The sequence below is a fragment of the Dinoponera quadriceps genome, unplaced genomic scaffold (assembly GCF_001313825.1).
Source record: "Dinoponera quadriceps isolate SergipeBrazil2010 unplaced genomic scaffold, ASM131382v1 scaffold777, whole genome shotgun sequence".
Classification (NCBI taxonomy): Eukaryota; Metazoa; Arthropoda; class Insecta; order Hymenoptera; family Formicidae; genus Dinoponera; species Dinoponera quadriceps.
In genome coordinates this window covers 1,029,221-1,053,812 of record NW_014555488.1, presented here as the reverse complement: position 1 = coordinate 1,053,812, position 24,592 = coordinate 1,029,221, and the positions used below count along the sequence as shown (strand labels likewise).

General features: G+C 45.6%; 1 protein-coding gene across 1 annotated transcript in view; it reads left to right on the top strand.

Moving 5' to 3' along the window:
* Positions 1–260: 260 nt before the first annotated feature.
* LOC106744421 (ell-associated factor Eaf-like) overlaps positions 261–24,592 on the top strand; it is a 41,511-nt gene continuing 17,179 nt past the window's right edge. The window contains exon 1 of the mRNA XM_014619181.1: positions 261–1,872. Within this exon, the coding sequence (XP_014474667.1) occupies positions 1,744–1,872 (129 nt within the window). The 5' untranslated portion in view covers positions 261–1,743. The remainder of the gene's footprint in view (positions 1,873–24,592) is intronic.

Sequence of the window (24,592 nt, the reverse complement as noted above, 5' to 3'; positions counted from 1 at the left end):
AGACCGACGGAATCAGAGTGAGTCTCTGTTGCGCTCGCGGGCAGACAGGACGAGACGCGGCGCGACGCTTCGTGAGAAGCGGAGCGAGAGGAGGTAAATGCGGCCACTGCGCCGCCGGCGGCGACGGACAGAACGGCGGCGGTGGCGGCGACTTTGACGGCGGTGGAGGGAGTGGAAGGGAAACGCTGCGGGTTTCGAAGTGGGGTCGACACGAAGAGGCGGGGGGGGAGCGGCAGCGCCGACGGTGCTGCGGCCTGACAGACACCGGACGCGTTCAGTCTGCCGTCGAACGTGGTGTGCGACGGGTAACGTCGACGAGGGTCGCAGCGTCGCGACACCCAGGACCGTCCTCGCGATTTCTCGCGCGCGTCGTCGAGCGAGTGTGAGAGCGCGCGAGCGGACGTTCGTCCTGTTCCTCCGTCCTGTGCGGTGCGACGCGTCTGTGTGTGTGTGCGGCGCGACGAGTGCCGCCGTCGTCGCCGAGGAGAAACGCGAGGGAACGACGAGAGAGAGACGCATTTTCTCCGCCTTTCTCGCGGTGACGTCCGTCGTCCTGCGACGACTTTCGCCGACGCGAACGAAGGAACGTATCGCGCCGAGAAGAAGAGCCGCTCTCTGACGTTTCTCTCTGCGCCGCCTGCAGCGGCGGGAACTCGGCCAACAGCCCGTGCTTATCCCTCGCCAGATCTCTGTCCTCGCTCCTTCACGCAACCTGCCCCCTGTTCTCGCTCCCTCTCTCGCTCTCCCGACCGTGAGACGGATTTATGCACGAGGGCGGAGATCCCCGGCCGCGAATAAGGCCTCCGATGGGCCCCTCGGAGGATCCTCGCGAACTGGTGCGCGCGACGACGCGACGAGCGACGCAAGAGCGAGGACGCGCGAGATGATTTCGGGAGTCAAGGTCGGCCCTGTCTAGACTGCTGTCACCGGTGCTGCTTCTGCTGCCAATGACAACTATACATCGCGAGGCAGCGCGTGTACGCGTCGAGCGAACTCCCCGATAATACTGGCCGCTCTCGACGAGAGTGACTCTCTTCTTCCTCGTCCTATCCGTCGCTCTCTCATTCCCGGAAATCTCTGGGAATCTCGCTAGCGGACGAAAGAGAGAGACGAGAATCCTCCCTCCTCCTACGCGGCGATACACGGCAGAGAAGGGGATAACACCGGCGGAGTCGCGCTGCTCCCATTAGACGCCCGTTAAACGACCGTAACGCTTATGGTCAAGTGGGATCGCCGGCGCGGAGCACCGGATACAATCGAATTAAGTGGGAACGGGGTCGCTTCCTCCTAACGGGCCCCGATCGATCGTCGTCGTCGGTGGACCGAGCCACGGGAACCGCGACGACCGGGGCAGTGCTGTCTCTCTTCGCGAAAGCGCCGTCGAGAGATCCGTCTGTCCGCCTCTCGAGGTCGCCGGGGATGCTGCATCGGTGGTGCGCCGGGAGAGAGCGTCGTCGCGTCGCGGGCGGCTGAAGTCAGTGGTGATCCGGTCGGTGCGGTGATCGAATCGTTACGACGACGACGACAATAACAACGACGACGACGACGAGGATAACGAGGACGTCGGCGACGAGGACGCGACTCTTTCGTGTGGCTCGGCGAACTGTTCGGCGAGGGTGCGCCGAGGGTGGACGGCGACGAGGGCGAAAGTGGTGTTGTCGGTGGTGCGTTTATGTCAACTCGACGCCGGCCGTTGGTCAGTGGTTGCTCCCGGCACGCCGACAACCTGGCGGCTCCGTTCAAATGAAGCTGAGGCGTCGCTACATGCAGACGCTCGGCGTCTCCGTGAAACAGCTGCGAAAGAAATTACTCGAGCTGGGCGCGCGAATCCTCCACGTCCAGAAGTCGAAACAGCGCGACATGGCACTGGTGGTACGTGTCGAATTTCTCTTCTCTCGCCTCATTTGCTTCGCGTATGCGCGTCACGCCGTCTCCCGGTTCGACGAAGTCCGGGAGCGCGTCATCGAGAAACGCGCCGTCTGCCAGCCGGGGAAACCCCGTCTGGGATTCTCGAGGAATCTCCCTTTCCGTCCCGGGAAGCCGGTGTTTCCGAGAATCGCGAAGTCGCGCGCTCGAATCCCTTTGTAAATTCGTATGCGAAAGCGCGCCCCGATCTCCCCCGGAAATCGATTAGACAGCCTTGACGCGTCTTCGGCGTGCTTTCGACGCCGAGGGACGTGCGAGGAAAATTGCGCGTCTCGCGGTCTGCCGTTGTTTGGAAAACATAATGCGCGAGAATCGCGCACTCGCGCGCGTCGAGAACCTTCGATTTTAGGTATCGCGTTAATCGAGTTTCAAATAAATTTTCGCCGAGTTATCCGCGGCTAACCGAGAGATAAGTTCCTGCTTGGCTATTTATCACTCCGCTCGATTTTTTTCAATCGTCGATGCATAGTAGCTTCATAATTAAAAACGACGGCGAAAATTCACCGGATTCGCGGAATCCGCGAGCACGCTGTTAAGATCATCGACGGAGCCGCGCTAAAATGTATGTACACATCGCGATCGTATCTTCGTCTCTACCGGCGTAAATAAGATATCGCGAAAGTATCGGCCCTGAATATTAAAAAAACATCACCACGCGAGAACGGATCGAACGGCTCTTCTCGTGACGCGCGTCGGAAAATCACAGCGGGATTTTCACAACAGCGAGCTCTCTTCGAACCCCGCAATTGCACCGATGGAAAGTTATAGTTGGTTTTGACGCTAACATACCCTTTAACCACCAGAAATAGTCAAGGGAACCACTTTTTTAATGAGTATTGTTATAATGTCAGTGACAATAACTTTGCATCGATAGAAAATTATGGCTGAGATAAGTAGAAAGTGTGGGGAACCAAACGCGTTTGTTCTGTATTTTGTTACAGTTGAAAAAAGAAATAGTTCCCACAGCTAAAAGCTGTGTTCGCACAGGTAAAGATTAGCTTTCCGTATAACAATATTGAAATTTAGTTAATTTTACTAATTTTTTTCTCCCTGTACCTTAGTTTCAGCTCCCACACAGGGGAAAAAAAAGTCTGGTTAAATTTATCAGACGGTGAACGAACCAAACGCGGTTTGATAGAAGGCAATAGAATTTCTGGATCTTACGACCCAAATTCGGTTCTTATAACCAGAAATTCTGTCTCCACCGGCCGAGACGCGTTTGGTTCGTTCACCGTCTGGTAAATTTAACCAAACTTTTTATCCGTGCACAGTTAAAAAATCTAAGTCAGGTAACTAAGGCCGATATTCATAATCGGATCTTACATTTAAGACCGTCTTAAGTTCATCTTCGGATGCTTCGTAGCCGACGAACTAAGCCGTACAAATATTTGAAGATGCATTTAAGGCGGTCTTAAATGTAAGACCGCACTATGAATACCGGCCTAAATATCAGTTATACGGACGGACAATTCCTTTTTTCCGTGTAATACTATAAAATATATTTGGCGCCGAAACTATCGATAATTTTCTACCAGTATGCCCACCGCCGTCGTTTTACGATCAATTCGCGATGAATGCGCGGTGCGCTTCTGGGCGAAAGTATCGTCCGAGATTTGATTTCTCACCTGGCGGTGACTAACGACACCGACAGTGGCGAAAATGAATTACGACCGGCCGCGTGATGCGCGCCAGGTCGGTGAAAGTGTTTTATGCGCGCGACTAGTGCGTGCAGGGCAGAAGAGTTTCTTTTTTCAANGGGGCGCGCGCCCCCCCCCCCCCCCTCGATGTGCACGCTGCACCTTACGCTCGGCGGATTTGCATATTACGGCATCGAAAAGGGCCCCGGCAAATAAGCAGGGTGGCATACACACACCCGGCGTGTCATAGGCTTGAATTTCAGAGATTGAGTCGGCGAAACATAATAACGCGCACGATCGTCGCGTGTGGACGAACCGGGTTCGCCACTCGTTTTCGCGCGTTTGACATAGTATACAACCATTTGAGATGTCCGTTTGAGATTCCGCTAACGAAGAGGCACAGCCGCGAAAAGACCGAAGGGGAACACTCTTCCGTTGAAGAGCAACGGAGCGACGGAACTGGGGAAGCGCGCTTAGAAATGTTTCACCTGCATCGAGATTTTTTTTTAGCAGACGTTATCACGCATACACGCGGGATCTATAGTAGTTTCTTCTTCCTTTTCCCTTTTCTTGAATTCCATTTTTCTAATTCCATCTTTTTGCGTTTACACTGAGAAAAGTGCTACTTGAGTGCATTTCATTTGATCCAAGTAAAATGGTTACTCCAATATTTCAAATATTTATTAGAAATATAATTATATATGATATGATATTTCTCTTTGTAAGTAGATATTTACTTGTGTGTGTTAAAACAATTGCGATAAGTATTAAATTCATAATATTGACAATATCAGAGTTTATTTCTAGCAAATACTTACTGAACAGGAAAATCTAAATCCAAAATCACTAGGTTTCTCCAATGGAAAAGAAATATTACATTAATTCCAGTAAGTACCCCCTTAAATTTAAAGTATTTACTACAAGCTATTAAAATATACCTAAATCGATAAAAATATCCCTTGACTTAAAAGACTGAAAAACAAATAATTATATTGATTTCTTCCGTGTATGAATTGCTTTTAAACGCGAAAGAAAAGAATCAGCTCACTCAAAATTGGCTATCCATATAGTACGATTGGAAATTTAGTTACCAGATCTACTTTTTAACTGAGAGCTCATTTTTATAATTATATCCGTACACATCTACGACTATATTCGTACACCGAAAAAAAAAAAATTAACTTCCGCAGTTAAAAACTGAGTCTGTTAATTAAATTTCAGTTGTATTATACGGATAACTAATTTTTAGCTGTGAGAGCTAATTTTTTTCTGTGTATCGTCTCTTACATTATGTATGCTAAAGGGATATATTTTCCCGTAAAAAGACGGAATAAATAAAAATAAAGTAAGTGATATGCGGATGAAACATTTTCAATGCCTGGAATATTTTCGAAAATTCTCGACGCAGGCGGCACCGCTCGATATGGAACGATAGCGCGCGCGTCCGCCCCGCTGCGCGCGGTATCTGGAACACCGAAACCGATTCCGTCGTTTTTCTCTTGTCTCGTTTTCGCGAGAGCGCGACTTGTGGCGGACGTCGCGACGGCGACGATAGCGACAACGACAAGAAGGAAGGTGGGAAAGCAGGAGGAAGAAAGAGAACGAGGGTGGAAAGGCGCGCTCGCGAACCGAGCGAGGTGGCATTATAATAAAAGAAGCGGGGAACGAGAGAGGCCGTTACACTGTCTGCCTTGTGTTTCTTCCGTCTGGCCCAGAATGCGAGGCAGGCTTTCACTGCAGTTTTCTCGTCTGGGTCGGCTGCTCGCGCGCGCGCGAGTCCTCACCGTCTCGTTCTTTCGCTCCCTCGCTCTCTCTCTCTCTATCTCTGTCGCGCGCCGCCGACGACGCCTTTCTCGCCCTCCCTTCCTCCCTCCCGTTCTGCTTCTCTCGCTCTTTCTTACGCGACGAACGTGCGAGAGAGTGTGTGCATGTCGGTCGATACCTTCACGTGGCACTTTTAAATGTCATCAGCCGCGGTCTCGCGAATCCGAGCCATCTCAGTGAGTGCGAGAGAGAGAGAGAGAGAGGATAGTGATCGGCCGTGACGGGGTTTCTCGCGAAACGCTGACCTTTGACTGTCAACGGGTCTACCGTCGGAATCTCTCTCTCCCTCTCTCTCTCTCGCTCTTTCTCTCTCTCGGACTGAGAAATAAATAAGTAAATAAAAAAAAAATTACTGTAATTCGCTGAAAGGCAGAAGAAAAAGGATCGAGTTAAATTTGAGACGCTGGGATTTTTTTTACCGCTATCCCCGCGCGATGCGCTGATAATTTGTATGCGCGATTACAGTCTCGCGTAAACAAGGCGATAATGGATTCTCCCTCCACTGAAAGGATGCCGTCGGTACCGTCGGTGGTGGCGGCGACGGTGCTCGTCCGGTGTGGCTGGCTCGATACAAAAAAATTGAAAGATGCAGCTCGGAAAGGGTGATCGTAAAAATACGCCTTAAAGACGCTCCATTTTACGAGACTCCTTTCGAAAGTGGAACTCGGGCTTTATCCGTGTCTACGAAAGCGATAAAAACGTCGACGTCGTCGCAGTGTCGTCGCCTCGCGATAAGCAAACCGTAAATATATTACGCGTTAGCACGGATCCGACTATCATTGTGTGAGCGTCTACACGTGGCGAGTCGTTCAACAAACATATAAACAGTTTGCCCCCCTCTCCCTCTTCTCCTTTCTCGCTCTCTCTACACGGAAGATAAAAATCGCGGACTCTTCTTCTAGCGTTTCGGCCACGTGAATCTCGGAGACGCGTCGTCGCGAGCTTACTGTTACGTGTCCCGCAACGTACACTTTTATCTTTTCCTTTCAATCTTTCTTTCAGAAACCTCTCATTTGGCCTGGAATATCTTCCGACAGTTCTGTTTCCGGCCTCGGACCGTACTCGTGTGTAAACATAGGAAATTCCTAGACTTTAAACATGATAAACTATGTAAACGAATCCATATCTTCGATCGTCCGTCGGAACGCAGCCCGTGAATTTATCTAGTTTTATGCTGCAATTCTAGACAAAATCGTGAGACTCGTAACTTATTTTCGTAAAAGTCGTAAGAACTTATGATTGAAATCGCAACTTTATGCGTATCGTACGACGTACGATCACTCGTAAACACACCGTATCCAAGTGTGTTATTTTCGCACGCATAAACGTCTCAAAATGACACATTTGACTGAAGCTACTTTTATATGTTTTTGCCGATTTAGCTTGCGTCGTTTAAAACATTTAATCGTGTTAAATTAACACATTAAATTTAGACGTATCAAGTTAACACGTCCAATCGTGTTAAATTATATGATTTAAAACGGTAAGACGTGTGTAAGAAGAGCTTCAGCTAAAGGATTTAAAGTGTATCCGCACACCCACTGAAATTTGCACACGTGATGGTACACGAGATACTCCTCGCGTTTCCAACCGTGAGGAAACACCGCGAGCATCGCATCGGTGCCTGTCTCCGTTCCTCCTCGGGGGAAGAAAACACACGCCGATCTTTCGACGGAGTTTCGTTCAGAGGTGGATCTAACGGTCACTCTAATCGCGCTCGTTAGTATAGCGAGCGCGGCGCGCTCATTAACATGCGTCGACTCGTAATGGCGGCGGTACGCCACGCGCATAATTTGTGCCTAAGTACGGGCGCGTATTTAACCGTTAAGCAGGAGATCACACAATGGAGGAGACAGGCGAACGTTTTTTGAGAGCCGTTCGGAAGCGAAACTCTCTGCGGCGAGTACGGTAGCAGCGCGGAGAGGGAAACGCGTGCGCGTGCTGCACGCTACTTCATTCACCGATTTAAGTAACACTCGCTGACCTCTCGGCTAATGAGTTACTCCCACTAAATTCGCGAAAAGCTTCGGTTAAGCTGGATATGCTCGGAGCGAACGAACAACGGATGCAAACTTTCGTTATAATTTGGAAAATCTGTGCGCCATGACGAATCCGAACAGAACGTTTCGGGCTGATCTGCTCGTAAGGTGGTTTATCGAAGAGAATTCGTGCGCGTTTGAACAAGAATATATTAAGCTAGCTGGTCCGTAGAATGCCGGATTTTCAGTGACGATATTAAGATCTCTTTATAAAATCAAAAATTTGGAAATTTTTATACGTCTATATTGGTTCTTAATATTACAATAGTTTTTCATAAAAATCCTAAATGTAATTTAGAAGAAATGAGAAATAGAAGTCAAAAATAGAACATTAATCTCAAGGAACATGTATAAAGGGTATCATCTTCAGTTGCGAGCATCTCAGCTTCTGAATTGTTTTTTAATTTTACAGACGTGTAGATAATATTTCCAACAATGTGTAATTAAAATTTGAAAAGATTCCTAAGAAAATGGTTTGACGGGCCAATTACCTTAAGGTAGGTCCAGATCAAGCAAACAAACATGAACATCTGCGAACGAACGCGACCCGGCAATTAAATTTCATTCATGAGTGTTCGTTGCTGTCCTAGTCAGTTCACTTTCGAAACAAGTTGGTACATTATTTAATACTATAATGAAAAGAAATGCTGAGTAAAGCAAAAGAAATACAATTATAATCGCAAGTACATTTAAACTAATTAATACTAATGTCAGAATTATAAAAAAAGGAAAAGAAGAGTAAAAAATGGCGTTGATGAATAACGCCCATCTTTCGGAGCCGAAATAAATATAGTCTAATTTCATGGAAGTTTTACTTCAAAATTCCGGACATTAAAGAAAAATTTTACACGAATTACAGCTGTATCAGGTTTATGGAAAGTTATTACACAGTGACTGTATGTTCTTTCAACTTACGCGGTAATGAGACGAAAAAAGACTGAGTTGAATTTCTTATCAAGACAATTGACAAGTACTAGTCGCGTTTTGATTATTTTGATCTCACAGACAGGCCAAGCGCGAACGAACACGTTTCCTTTGATGTGTCGACACGAAATGAAACATTCCTTCGTGGATGTTTGTTCATGGAACTTGTTCGTTTGGTCTGGATTTATTCGGACTCGTCTTCACACATTCGCTGTTCGTTCGCTCGTCTATATCTACCTTTAAATGTACTCGACACACTCTGAACGTGAAATTGTGTGCAGCAGAAATCGATTAAAAAAACGATCGTGAGTATTAATTATCAATTTCATATTGATTTCTCTCTCATGTTAAGATTCGACGAACTTGATCCCGGAGTGAGTGTTCAACGCGTGTGTCGCGCGTTTCCTCTCCGAAATCTCATTGCGACGCTAAAATTCGCGATTTCAGCGATCTGCCGCGAATCAATGTTGCGATGTCACGTTGCGTACGACGAATGACGCGGGAATAGAGCAAAGATTTATCCGGAAAAAAATGTCACAGGCGTCGTTTGCGACGGCGCACACGGTGCGCCAACGCGACCGCTCGCGTTCCCTTCGAGACGCGACAGTCCGCGAACGAACGTGCGAAATATTTCTGTCGAACGTTCGAGAAATAAATCGTGATTCAGATCGACAACATGTCGCACGCGTCGTATGCATGCGTGCTCGTAAGCGTAAACACATTACGAATGCAGAATCCAGCGTTTTATCCTCCTCTTCTCCGAGCGGAGCTCTCCGAGGAAGTAGCTCCCCACGTGCGCGGCACGGTGTTGGCGTCTTCCGAAGAAGAGACACCCGCTGCTCGCTCGCGCGTAGTTGCTTACGCGTGCGTAATGCTGCAAATATTAGCTTGAGTCTCGAAATTGAGGTCGATAGCCCCGGCGGTTTTTTATCGGGCAGCCTGGTCTAACGCGGCGGGCCGTGGGAATCGGCCACGTCGAACGCGTTTACACAAGTGCGTGGCTCACACAAAAGAGGGTGGTGCTGGGTGGGTGGATGGTAGTGGTCCGATTCGCTCGCATGATTTCATATCGTAACCTCGCGGAGACATGATGTGTCGGCCAGTATCGGGAGAGATGATCTTCCGTGAATCAACGTCGCGACGTGTCGACGAACGCGTGAGAGAGAGTGTCACCTGAGGAAATGTCTTTTCATTCGTCTTTAGTATAGATTGTTTTTACGATATATGCGTCGGATTATTGTTAGATGCCGAATTTCCGATATCGACTCGGTATTGGCGGCCGGTATTAGCTCAGCGCTGTATCGCGGTCGAACGATAATTTGCAACCGTGCATTAGTCAAAAGTAAAATCTTCGCGTGGTGCTCGGTATCAATTAAGTCATACATATATTATTTAACCCTCCATTAATCGCAATATCCAATAGATACCGTCCTAATACTTGCCTAATCTATTACATAGACAAGCGCTAACGAAAGGAAAATTGTCTCAAGAAGCAGTGGAAAATAATGGCAAAAATTAATGTAGATTATTAATTATCTCTGAGATACATCGCGGCCGTTCGTGGATGAAAAATATTGCGACTAACGGAAAGTTAAATATATCTTATTTTCATTATCTTATCTGAATGTATTCTGGCGTCTTAATGTAACGATATGTCGCGTGTGCCATGTGTCAATCGTACACGTAAATGCGCGTCGTGACAAGAGCACACGCGAGCGGCGGGAGCGCGTGCTGCGCGCGACGTCGAGGAGGACGATTTTTCTTTCGTCTCTGTATGACTATTTTTCGCCGAGATACAGCCGTTCGAAGCTTTCGGACTTTCAAAGGCGATGTGCGATCCTTTGGCGACGACCGGCGGCAGCGCACGTGTAGCGCATTGTAGTAGCGTTTGACACCTCGGTGCTGCAACATTGTCGGCCGGGCCTCAGTCCCCATCAGAGAAATTTGCCGCTCGTCGATATCTCCGCGTAGAAACGTCGTAGCGGTGTGGAACAAAGTGCATTGGAAAGCTGAGACCGTTTCGCTTCCGATGAAGGTGCGATCATTAGTCTATATCGTCGATCAATTCAGCGTTCTTGAGCCGAAGATAAATTCACTGATCAAACGCGCGATTTTGAGCTAGTCTCGAGCGAATCGGGAGGAGAACCGCAGTCTCTGGCAATGTCGGAGCAGGTTTTGCAGGAGGAACGGGGGCAAAATATTCGCTGAGTCGCGGATCGTCACGTTTAATCCGCGTATCGCGCCCTTCACTCAGTTTAGAGTGAAGGTGTCCGTTTAATAACTGTCGCACATAAGCAATTGCGATGTTTCGCAACGATCTTTCTCGTCAGCACGGCGACAACGAAAGGTCTGTGTGCATGCACATATATCTCAAGGATTTCTCGCCGACGGCAAGAAGACGGACTCGAAACGACGGGAAACTTGTTACGAAGAGCAAACATCTCAATATTGCGGGCGCCCAAATTTTTCAGACCGATTACTGCGCAACGCCCGCGACTCGGTATCGGGCGAAATCTCAAAATTATATCCTAATTATTTCATACGGAGTGAAGTAATAACCATTACCATTTTGAAAAATGCAAGTATTTTATCAACGACTAGATGAAGATGAAAAAAATTTACATTTGCACACAGAAAAAAGGTGCTGGATTCGGGTAAATGGTTACTCCAGTACTCCTTGACTTGACTAATCTTTACTTGGATTAAGTAAATTTTACTTAGATTAAATATTTTACTTGGATAATTTATTCGGAAAATGTGTTATTTGGATCAAGTAAATATTACTTGATCCGAACAAAAATATTTGCTATTGGGAGTATTGGAGTAATTATTTATTTACATCCAACGTCTTTTTCCATACAGAAAATGTTCGAAGCAATGACTATACTGCTATCTATGCAATTTCTGGTAAATTTTTCTCCTACTCTCACACTTTGAAGATATTCAAGCTGGTGCAATTGTTATTGCCTCCCTATACTACAGAAAAGAGTTCGGTAACAATTACCAAACATTTGGTGAAATAGTTTCAACTAAACGATTAGTTACTAAATGGTTAATACGATTAAATCATTTACACATATCGTGCAATGAAATGATTCGGTTACTGTAACCAAATCATTTAGTTGAAACTATTTCACTAAATGTTTGGCGATTGTTACCAAACTCTTTTCTCAGTATATTACAACGTACGTAAGATGCTTTTTCAAGTCGAATTGAAGAAACGACTCGGACGTGTCGCAAGACACTGTTCCGCTCGAGGTTGCGGCAAGAACACGTAGAAGGCTGACGCGTTAAATTCCGGATCTCTCGAATTACAGTGAGACAATTAGCCGCATTCCCGCGGACGCGATCCGCGATTAATTATATCTCCGCCGTGTTAAGACATTCAGGCGAACTCGGTCAAGTCGCGCTGAATATCCATGGAGTAAGCCAGCGGCGGCGGCGATTCAATTTTATATCTCCCTCTTCGTCTCCCATCTCTCGAGAATTTCGATATATTTTCCTCCATTCCAAAAATATTTCTCGAAACATACACACACACACACACACTCGGAGGCCGCTTCTCGCCCACGGAGAAGGAGCGACGGACGGAAATCGTTTCTCGTCGCTGAAAGAATTATCGCATATGACTCTAACGTAACACGTAATAACCGGTCGTCAGCAGACGTTTAATGACACCGCGAAGAATTTAAGTCGATGCTCGCCGTCGGCCGAAACACACGTCTATCCGAAACGTCGAAACGCCGAAGCGCGCCAAAGAGAGAGAGAGAGAGAGAGAGAGAAAAAGAGAGACACGTTTCTATTAAAACGTATATGATATTCGTCCGACAAATCGCCGACAAGTCGCGATTAGGATCGAGAGAGCGGCGGGACGCGGTGCGCGCATTCTCTCTGTCGCGGAAAAGTACCCTGGCATTCCTCCGTCCGCGACCCATCGTATGCGAGAGTCGTCCATAAGAATATACACGGGAAGAACAAACACGCTTCCGAGCGGGAGACCACCGTCGCCGCCTCCTCTGCGCCTGCCGGCATAAAAGCGGTGTGCGTTCCCGTAACGACGCGCGGCGGAATAATTTCCCCCTTGTAAAACGACGCGACGCTTCGCCGGGCGACGCACACGACGACGGCGAAAAGCGGAAGCGGCAAAATATAGGAAAGTTACACGCGCGTTGAATTATTCCCGCGCGTAAACGGCCTCCGTGGGCGCGCGCAAGAGAGAAAGAGGGGGCTGAGGGTAGGGGGGAGGGGGCGAACGTTAAAAGAACTCCTGGCGATTTGCGCGTCGTCAAACAACCCCCCTCCGCGCGGCCTCGCTTTTGACAAATTTCCGAATTTTGCAAAGCTGACGCGCGTTCGATGGCCGAAAAAGAGAACATCGTTTTTACGCGAAAAACGATGGAGAAACAAGTAACGGGGAAAGCGAAGGGAAAACGTTACACGATTCCTTTCGCGCCTCCCGTGAGAACGAATCGCTCGAAAGAGGCCGCGCAACCCCCGATCTGCCGATTTCTCTTTCGTTCGAGATCTCCTACCTGTGTCGGTTTAACGAGGCTTCCGAGAAACACTCGGTAACTGGCTATTAATCAACGCGTCCCGTGCATCGTGGCGAGTGAAACGCGTCCGATTTTCCGCCGGTTCGGCTGTGCAAGATTTCCACGCGTCGAGCTATGTTCGTGCGTTGCGAAACAACCCGGGTAGAAATTTAAAAAAATGACCGTTCGAAAGGCTCTGCACGATTTTCCTCTACATATTTATATTCAGGTCTTACGCAGACCCGTATGGAAATTTTCCAAACGTTTTTATGTATAGCGTAGATTTTAATCGGATTATTCAAATAAGTAATAAGACGTTACGATACTAATTGGGAATCCAATTCTTATTCCAATTATGAAAAAAACTTTTTAGGAAAATTTTGGGCAGAGCGAATGGAATTTGTCTCGGTTTCTCATTTAGAATCGTAACTTTATTTGGTTAGTCGGAATAATTCTCAGTTAGATCTTATAAAATGTTCCATATGAGAAACCAGATAAATCTAATTTTTCTGCTCAAAACTTTTCAGATATTTTGTTGGATGTAAATATAAAATAAAAATCTCAAACAGCAAAAACTGGGTAAAAATTGAACGGAGAAAATGGAATTTGGATTTCCCATTTAAAATCGTATTTTTGAAATATTATACCTCTAATCTTCATAGATTTTCCAATCAGAATTATTATTCTTTTGGGGGAAAATCGGAATAAATTCCAATTAGATCCCAGAAAATGTTCTGCGCGGGGAAGTGTAACGCTCGTACAATTCAGGGCCAGTTTTGTAAGTCCAACTAGGTCCTGACTGGGTCCTATTATGAGCCACAGAACTTGTCGGGGAAATCCACATCGGTGCTTATTCAGAGCCTATTCACGAAATTCCATTCAGAATTTGTCTTTCCGGGCCAACGAATGCTTACTTTGGAGCATGCCCGTCCAGAGCCACTATAGATTTGGGGCGCGCCTCGATTAATTCCTACTCGGGAATGCGCGAGGTAAAACGAGAGGTACGATCTATTGGGATAACCTTCTCCAACGAACTCGGGGGGGAAAAAAATAAGATCGACGACGTAATTCGCTTGGCGGCGACACGCGTCGCCGCTTATCGCGGCCTTAAAAAGCACGCGGCGCCGCCGCCGTAAACGTTTCAACGGAGGACTTGTCGCAATCGGACAGACGTCTAGACGGATCGCCGACGCTATTATCCGGGCCTTGTTAAGCGTGCTTATCTCCGTCAAACGGGAAGCCCGTTTCGCGTCGCTATTCGTCGTCGTCATCGTCGTCTATGCCAGACGAATTGCGCAAGTGTGGGCGCGTAGTGCTCGCGCACCTACCCCACCTACGAATGAACGAGCGTGTGAGCGGGCGAAGCGGGTTGCGTCACGTCACGTTTCTGCGCTTTTCTGCCGCCTCTCGTTTCAGCAGCCTATTGACCTCCGTCTATCCGGACACGCGTAATTAATCCCCTATAGACTCGCATCGTCGAATAACGTGCGCGCGCGTGACGCGCTAACGCTTCCGGGCCTGTCCGGGGCGAATCCCGCGCGTCCTCGCACCGCGATTTCGCTGAAGAGAATTCTTGAAATACCGCGTGATTGAGCGAGAAAAAACAAACATGATTGATGTTGCTGAAATTATAGTCATTCCCGACGCCGTCTCTATTTCCTTCATGTTCGAACAAAAAACAGTTATATATGCAGAAAAAAGGTGCATTAGTAGAAATGTATACAGTTTTCCACACCCATCCAATTACTGCCTAGCATTAATGCGCTCTCATTAATCGTAACGATACTGCGTAACAAATGGACAAGAACTTGATAGAAGTTTCATTCAAGGGCACTTCTAGGGCAGAACTGCTCATTTCGTAAGCAGCAGCCTTGCTTATTAAGTAATTGAATAATTTTTTGCCTTTCTTCTGTTCTTGCTCGGTAAGTAGGTTCGGAGTTTGCGCATCTTTTATGCGTAGTAACTGCAGGAACTGCGAGCATTACATCTTGATTGCGATCTCAAGTAATTTTACTTCTCAGTTATTAGATAGAAGTTAATAAACTGTCCAGTAACTGCTCAAAAAATGCATGAGATTTCTATCAGAGATTCTAGTAAATAGTTGCTCCAATATTCCTTAGCAAATTTTCGCCTGGATTAAGTTTAAGGTGAAATTTTACTTGGATCAAGTAAATATGTATTTTACTTGGATAATTTATTTGGGAAAATATGTTACTTGGAACAAGTAAATATTATTTGAGCCGAGTAAAAATTTGCTAAAGGGTATTGAAGTAATTATTGACTTGAATTTAGCGCTTCTTTCCGTGTAGCAATCGCGGGGGTGTCGGAGAGGAGCGGTGCGCGTCCCGCTGAAATATCACGTGAGTCATGTGGACTGTTTTCTCTCTATCTCAGCAAAGTTTTTTTTTATTACGCAACTATGTATAATATTTGAACTTACTGCTACTTTCAATAAAACATACTTGATACGAAAGAATTTTTTCCCGATGCCGCTGAAAGAACGGTCTAAGAATAAAGTGCTACGTTTAAATGACACAAATAATTTTTTTTTATAAGAAATGTTGCTCCAACGTTTTAATAATATTCACGGCCTTGAGAAATGGGTTCACGGAATATTATTTATACACGGAGAAAAGGAAATTCAGTCTTATATAGACAATTTCGTAAACAGCTGCCGCAAGTTGACGCACATCGTTTCTGACTCACAACGCTAGATGCGTTACTTCGATAATTTTAATAGTTCTCGTTTAAAAATTATCATTCAAATGTCATTTTAATAGTAAAAAATGTTATCGCATTTCCCGACTGAGATCTCGATACGACTACGCATGCGATTACTCTGGAATACCCTGTAAGATTATTATCGTCAACACTGAAGACTAAAATAACATTTATTTATTCCAAAACTGGTTCTCCCGACTATAATTCTTTCGCTATGCGCGATTATACCAGTTATAAATACCAGACAATTTTCCTCAGTGTGGCACAGTCGCTCCTCTTGCGTCCTTCGCCGCGGTAGTCTCGGTTGAATCCGGCGATTGGGCAAACTTTTCGCGAGTTTTCACGATGCGCGATCCGACGTGATCGAATTTGGAGCGTGTAGGAAACCTTCTTCCACTGTTTCGATAACCCCCGCAATTGTCCTTAGATTACCTCGTAATTTCGCGTTTCTCTGATACGAACATACGGGCATCGCTCGCGCGGAACTCGGCGGATCTAACGGTTCCGTTTGCGGTACGTATACTTATTGAAATCGCGGCGGACGATGCGCGAAACGACGACGACGACGAGTGCGCAGCGTCGGGCTTTTTTCTTCCTTTTTTTTTCTTACATGAATTTTCCAGTCCGCGTGCCAGTCGCCAGTCGCGCGGCGACAGTGACATCGTTGTATTTATGAGATGACTAACCCCCGCGGACGTGTATATTGTAAAAAACTGCCACACCGTCGTTAGGTCGCAGCCGCGCGCGTTCGTCACGCGCGCGGCCACTCCGTCATTTATAATTCCGTTATCATTCATACAATTCTCGCGCTCGTCGATGGCTCCGTTAATTCGCGGCCTGCCATCGTCAATGGCGGAAGGAAGTTGCAACGAAAATAGAAAGAAGCGTCGTGGATTTCGTTTTTAGTTAATCTCGCGCATTAATTCAGCATTTCTCGGCGGCGAGTCGCGAAGTAAAAGGACGATCCGGGAAATAAAACGGAACCGTGCGCGTGTACGGCCTTGCCGAGAAATATTTCACTTTTTTCTACTCGTACGGGCCCGTTTTTAGCTCGTCACTCTTACTCAAGATCTGTTCTTTTTCGCTGAACTAGTGTACACCTATGAGACTGAAAAAGAGACACACGTACAGTTAAGATTCTTGGTGAAGACTCGGAGAAGAAAGAGGAGGAGAGAACTAGTACAAGTTAGTGTTCAGCCAGTTCAACGGAAAAAAACAGATCTTCAGTTTCATTTGAATATGGAGAAAAGCAAAGTTGAAGAATCGTGTACTTATTCGCCACTTCAAGATGTACAATGTGTTAACTCTTTCCAGTCGAAGTCCAGGATATTCCCGGTAAGATACACATGCTTACAACTATTACGATCGGAAAGAGTTAAAGGAATATTTTGCACTCGTAGCTGAATGTACGTTCTCACACACTTCAAATTTACATAACACTGTGGGTGTTTACTACTGAAAAATATTCAATGGTAACGTTTATATCACTCGGATATACTCGTATGCGTAATCAGCTATAAATAGGGATTTTATGATACCATGAAAGTACCGATACTTATGTTCAAACGGGTGTCCAATCAAGAGTATTAATATTCTACTAGTGATACTAATATTAGAACGAAAATATCGATACCGATATTGATATCGAAACTGAAACAAAAAAAGAAACTTGAAATTAGGGGAAATATAAAAGTCAGGGAAATGTTTGTGAGTCTTGCGAGCTATTTTTAAGTGTGTTTCGTACGTCTATGTATAATAATCTTACTATGGTATAAAGATATTTTTCTATCTTCTGCACTAGACTTTTTACGGTTTGTGACCTAAAAAAAACTTTAAAAAAGATATGAGGCTTCTGTGCCCTCGCTATGATTGTGTTTGTTCAACGACGACAGAAGTGAGAAATTGCATGCGAAAAATTATTGCGGTACACGTGGGAATAAAACAATATACGCACAAAATGATACTTGTGATCGACTCCGCGCGCATTGTAAAAATGTCCGGACACTTTTATTTCGGCAATCAATGAGTAACCATAAAATTAACGTGATAGAAATCATGGAAAAAGATAAATTTAAAACGTAAGTTGCACGTACCAATTATCGTGAAGTAAAAATGCATATCTTGAAGTTCGACTGATTAAAAAAATTAGAAAAAAAAAATTAAAGCAAGGTAGTACTGATACAGGCACATGGAGCAAAATTTGATTGTATTAGCCAAAAAGGGAACGACCAGATGCATTTTGGTTGAAGAAAACCGAATTTCTAGTTATAAGAACCACATTCGGGTCATATGAATCAAGAATTCTATTTCCTTCAACCAGAACGTATCTGGTTGTTTCCTTTTTAATTAATACAACCAGATTTTTTCTGTGTACGAAAATTGAAAGAAAATATCGATACAAAAATACTTAGTATTGCGAGACAAATCTCGATACCAGTATTATACCAATATTGTATCAATAGCATCACATCCCTAGTTATAATCACTCGTTACTACGGAAAATGTCTTTTTCCCACCTAAAAACGAAGTCATACTCATTTAGTCGAACGCATATTACTTAAACTAACAGTATTCGCGGGTTAAAAACGGTGAAATTTTTTTGTAAGAGGTTTCTTCTGGGATTCTGAATCCACGGACGACAAAATTCGAATGTCGGTGTTTCACGAGGAGGCACGAGGCTGCTATTCGCAGTCGCCGTCGATCGATAGACGCAGGCACGGCGAGGAGACGTATCTTTTCTTCATGACGCGAATGGGGCATTGTTTAAACGTCGGGAGAGCCGCGGTGATCGCGAGATAATTTTTCCCACGATCGAGCCGCTCTTCGTCGCGGGGTCAGCGCGGAGCGCTCTCGCGGCGCGTCGGACTTTATTGCGCGCCAGCAACGTAACGCAACGTCGAGAGCGCGTTGATTTACAGTCACTCCGTATCGAAGGCAAGTATTGTATAAAATATGATTCGCCGCGCTGCGATCGATAGACGGGATGACGAAACGCAACGCGCGTTAATAAAGGGAAAGTGAGAATGGTCCGCGGCGGCGTATCGGCGAGCGGTTGACGAGAAATTAGTGTATCGAGAACAATATTAATTTTACGACTTTCGCATATGGTAGAGGAATAAGTTGTATTGGCTCTCCTCATTTATGTTTTGTACGATAACCTCGTCAACAATCAGTTTCTTTAATTGAGGATCGAACAATTACATCTATCCAAGTGTTGTTCAATCGACTCTAGACTCAAAGTTATGAATTATTTATTACTTAGAACGTTATTTATATAAATGTGGCGACACTGTATAATGGATTGAAGGAAAACAGGGGTGATGTAATGTGGCTTGAAATAATTAAAATGGATTTAAAGAATTGGTTTTGCTTAACGTAACACAGTATTTTGTTACAAAATGATATATGTGAAAATGATATATGTTCAAAATAAAAAATTCTCCGAAGAAATAACCGTGAATTTTTAATGTAGATATTGACTTACCAGAAGATGCAATCTGTCAGAAGGACAGAAGTGCACACACAGCAGGGAACTATAAATTAGCATAAATTTATCGAATAACTACTTCGATATGAATACCTCGAAAAAGAAGTAACAAAGAAAGAAATAATAAGCGAAATATTCAAAAATGTGCATATATTCATGTGACAATTCGTTCGAGTTTGAGAAGAATGAGGAAGTATGTATATTGGCACTGAAGTATGTCTATAGGAAATTTACTCTACTTTTCGAGTGAAGAAATATTTTTCGAGTTCATTCCAAGAAATTTATGGAGAATTTTATAGATATTACGTCATAGTAACTCTTGCGCATTCTACGGTATATTCGTGATAATAGGTTGCTGCGAGTAACTTATTAACACGTTGAGCACCGTAACGGTCATCCCGGTATGATCTGATACCATTGTATGCAATATCATACTGTTATAACACGTCATATAATATTCCTCACTATTATACCACAGGATCTCATTAAGTTATATATAGAGTACAATCAATTAATTGCACTGGAAAACTGTGCTGTAGAAGGCCATTGGGATAAGACGAAGTATATGCGTTTCGAATTACACACCGATTTACCTTATCTTCGGTAATTCAATCATCACTTAAGCTCCGTACAATCAACGGAAACCGGACATACGGTAATCAACGTACCAACACTAGAATTTCTTTGCAATTATCCGCAAACCTTTTCGAATTTACATTATTTAACTGTTTTACGATAAAGAAGGCTTCCCAGTGATGAGGATTCAAATAAATGAAGGGAAAAAATCTACAAGTGGCTCAGGAATGACCCAGCCGCGGTTTAAACGTTAATCCTCGAACCGGTGTTCAAGGAGAAGCGCGAGCGATCACGTTGGCGCACCACGTGCGCCGGCGCATTAAAATACCGAGACAACGAGGGGGGGTCGCTTCCGTAAATTTAACGGACGTCCTCCGATCGACGATTCGAGCAACGCAACTGCACTACGGAACCTCAGAGCCGCTTGAATTCAGCCGACAAACGATTTATCGCCGCGGGAGAGAGAAAGATGATGATGCTCGCGTCATCGACATGCGTATCTGCGACTTTGTTTTGCCGGTGCATTCCTCGTTGGCGCTGCACTGCCTTCGGAACGGGTGACCCGCGGCTGACCCCGCGGGATCGATTAAGGGTTAAACGTTCTCGCGCGCGCATACGCATACGTTTCCCACGACGCCTACGGAGCGAGCGAGCCTTTCTCTCCTTCTCTTCCCGCCAACCGACGACGCACGTCGCCGGCTATCATCGCAGGCCTTTTTGTCTCTCGGCGAGTTTTTCTCCGATCCGCGAGGAGTGCACTCGCACGCGGTCGAAACAATCGGCCCCTTATCGCTCGGTGTTCCCCTTCGTATCCGCGACTCCGTTTCCCAACCGACCGGCCGAGCCTCTCTTTCCTCTTTCTCTCTCTCTCTCTCTCTCTCTCTCGCGTTCACATTCATGCGAGTAGCTGCCATTATTTGCAGATCAAGAACCGCGGCGGCGGTAGTGTTCTGATACCGGCTTTTTATCGCCCCGTTCCTCTTTTCCTATTTCTTCCCCGTTCAAAGCATCGCCGCCCTGGGCTCGCGTTGTCTCCTAAAGACCACTTTCGACGATCTCGAAGTCGCCATTCGGAATGTCCGATTGGCTTCTGAAGTCGCATTCTGCGAGAAGGCGGAATTGAATTTACCGGCGTATATGTAAGGTAAAAGTACCGATGCCTGGAGGCGTCTTCGAGTACGAATATTCAAACTTTCAACATGGAACATACGTACATGTATCGAATATACAAGGTATTCCAGCGTAAGGAGAGTACCTAAATATCTCCTTTGCTTTTAACGATGTGAGAAATGTTTAGGATCGAAAACAAATGATCGCAAATTTTCCTTCGACTCTATTCCTTCATCGAAGCTATTCAAATTGTGCTCCAAACATTTCTCATATCGTTAAAAATAAGGGAGATATTTAAGTGTCCTCCTCATTTTAGACACCCTATATACAAATATTTTGTGTTTAAAGATGAAACATTCGTATTTAAAAACTAATAAGCAAGAATGTTTATAGTTAGATACGTGTCCAGGCATTAGTACTTTACCTTAGATGTTATAACAAAATTCTTTTCAAGCAAAGCCTATTTACAAGGCGACGTCTCGTGAAAGGATCGATTTGTCGGATGTCCCGCGAGATACACGTGTGCGTCTAAGAGAGTGCATGCTGCGTTACGCATGCGATCGCGAGCGGAATTCCGTAACGAATTATAGATTCGCTCAAAAAGTGGACTTTAACTGAATACGCGCGCCGCTTTGTTGGCCGGCCACACCGTTTGAGTGGACGACGACGACGGCCACGATGGACGCGTTGAACGAGAATCGATTCGTTCTGTCGCTCTGGAACCTCATCGATTCGTTCTATCGCCGTAATCGAATCGATTCGTTCTGTTAGCGAGACCGATGCGCTCTGCGCTGACGATGCGGAAACGCAGCTCGCGAATATTTCTGAAACATTCAACCGGAGTAGCACGGAACAGGAGAACGGAAAACAGGATTTTTTTATTTTCGCGCACTCCGAGCTCGACTAGCGATAATTCGCCGGGGAATATTTATCTGTTTATTTATTTATTTATTTATTTATTTTTATATTTATATATTATATTTACTTAAGCATATACGCCAAAAAAGGACATGCTTTAGCATTTTCATCTTAACCACGCGCATTCATCCACACCTTGTAACCATTATATTCAACTAATCAAACTTAATATCTGAATATCACACAATGTTTCTCTAATTATTTCTATTCTATCCACCACAGCCTTTTACACCTAACAACTTATCCTTGCTCACCTTGATTTCTTTTCTATTTAATTCCTTTGCACTAACTCCGAACAATGTATTACTTCCGAGAGTCCAATTGTATTTCTCATAATCGTCAAAAGCGCTGTACAACTCGAACATTGAACATTATCGAGCCGTGTCGCGCTCTTTCGTAGTCACGGGGATGCGATATCCGATAAAGAGTAACACACACACGTGCGCGCATTCGTGGCGCTATTGAATTTAGAAAGCGAACGCGGACAACGAGTGTCGTCATCGCGGGGCGATATCGAAAGCCATTTACGATCGTACGGTCGTACGGTTTGATGAGCCGTGCTTACAGGTAATGCCGTGAAATTCTGCTCCTGATTCCGCTGAAGTATATCGCATGTAACGCGCGAGGGTGCAAACGCGCCGGCCGCACGACATCGCGCCGCGACACACGATAGCGCGTGACGATTCCTAATGAAAGCCCCGCGATATTTCTTCGCTCTCTAATTAATCACGCGATCCGCACGCCGGATATAACGTAATTTATGAACCGGGAAATCATGGCCCGGCCATCGCGGCGAGCAGATGTTGCTGCATTTTTAATCCCTGTTACCTCGTTCCCGCGAGCGATCGTTAATCGCTTTAGTCGCGAGCGAACGTGCCCCTCGGACTATTTTTCAGTCAATACCTTGCGCTTCGCCATTTTAACGTGCGTCTCATTACATAAATTTATTTATACAAAATTTATACAAAACGCAAAATTATTATGTCGATGAATTTTCCTCTAAGCCCAATCGATCCGACAGGCCATTAATATATATTCCGCCTTTGTATTTTGTTCCTTTCACGCGATAAAACAAAACTGGAAGCTAACTGTAAATAAATACAGCATAAGGAAGATACCTAAATATCTCTTGTTTTTAATGATATGAGAAGTATATTTAGAATATAATTTGAATGATTTCGAAGGAGGAATGCCGTGGAAAGAGATTCTTTTATGGTTTTTTTTAAATTCTTTATCTTTTTCGATTGTTTTTAAGATTTAGATATTCTCTTCATACTGAGACACCCTATATACTAATAAATCACCAACTATAAATAAATGAATAAAACTACCTCAATTATCTCAAATGAGAATTTCTCATATCTCTTTCTGTTTCTCTTTTTATCATTGAATCTGGATGCTACGCTTTCTGCATGCCTCGTGTCTCGCGCAGGTATAAATATTTTTAATATTTACCGTTTACACATACGTCAAGAAAGTCGGACCGCGTGTTAAAGAAGCTGGTTGACGCGAGAGCAAATATTTTTACGCGGACGAGACGGTTCGTAAATTGCGAGCATGCTCGCTCGCGGTTATGATTGCGTAGAGAGAGAGAGAGAGAGAGAGAGAGAGAGAGAGAGAGAGAGAGAGAGAGAAAGAGAAAACGACGCGACGCAACATGCGACGACGGAACCGATCTGTCTCGTGGCCTTGAGCGATAACAATAATTGGCAGCGCGATTACGCGAGCGCTGCGGGCGAAATGTCGCGCGACAAATTAGAGAGCCGCGCCTAATCGGCATTAGTCGGCAGATCACGGACCGTTTTAACCCTTCGAATTTAGGCCGCGTTTATACCGGGTGTGCCGCGACCTTCGCTTCGCGACGACTCTAATTTAGATTAATCCCGTGTGAATTTGTTTTTCTCTCTCCACGCCTCGGGAATCCTCCGCGAGACGATTTAACGTGTCTCCCTCGTTTGGAGCACTGGTACTTTTGGTTCGTTCAAGTTCACGCGGGAAATTCACGGGATGTAGGTCCCGGACCGGCGAAATGCCGGGGGCGAGAAAATGATTATCGCGCTAATACGTCGGCGATTAAACCGGTGGGATAAGCATTAATCCGGGAGCAAGCGCACGGGCGACAAGTGTCAGCCAGACATCTCCCTCTCTCTCTTTCTCCTTCCCGGTGTCTTGCTGGTGCGACGCTGAAATTCGTGATTCATCAAGCGGTCTCCCGCGAACTAACGTGAGAATAGGAGACGCAGGGAATTAATCTGAGAGATTCTCACAGGCGTCGTTTCAACGAAGGAACATGGGCGCATGCGGTGCGCCAACGCGACCGCTCGTGTTTCATCCGGAGACCCCGAGAGTTAAAACAGCGCGGAATAGTTGTCGCGAGCGATTTTTCACGCGCGGAAGCTTCCATCGCGGCCGAATAATTCTTTAATGCGTGGAGCGCGTCGATCGCGAGCGCAACACGTCGTTGAAATCGTTTACTGGTCGTTAAACGTCGCGCGCGGGAAACGGGATTTGTCAGCGCGCGACGTCCAGAAATCGATGTGTCCGCGCGCGCCGCAAGGATTTCGTCGTGTTTCTCTCTTTTTTTAGAACGACTTTGTGCCGCGAAGGTGCAGCAGGTGCTGCGAAAGTATAATCGACGGCGCTTTACAGCGAGTGCATGATGTATCCCCGGTGCATTGCCCTCGTGCAGGGTGGTACGTTCTCCTCGATCGATACGTTTTACCAAACGACGACGACGACGAGGACGACGACAACGACGATGGGGGAAGAAGACGAGAACGGCAGCAACGAGAACAATGTTGGGAAGCATTTGCGAGCCAATGATTCTTTAGATATCGCAGCCCCGCAGGTGACAACTGCATAATTAGGCTGTCAGAATTATTATCGGTTGAATATTAA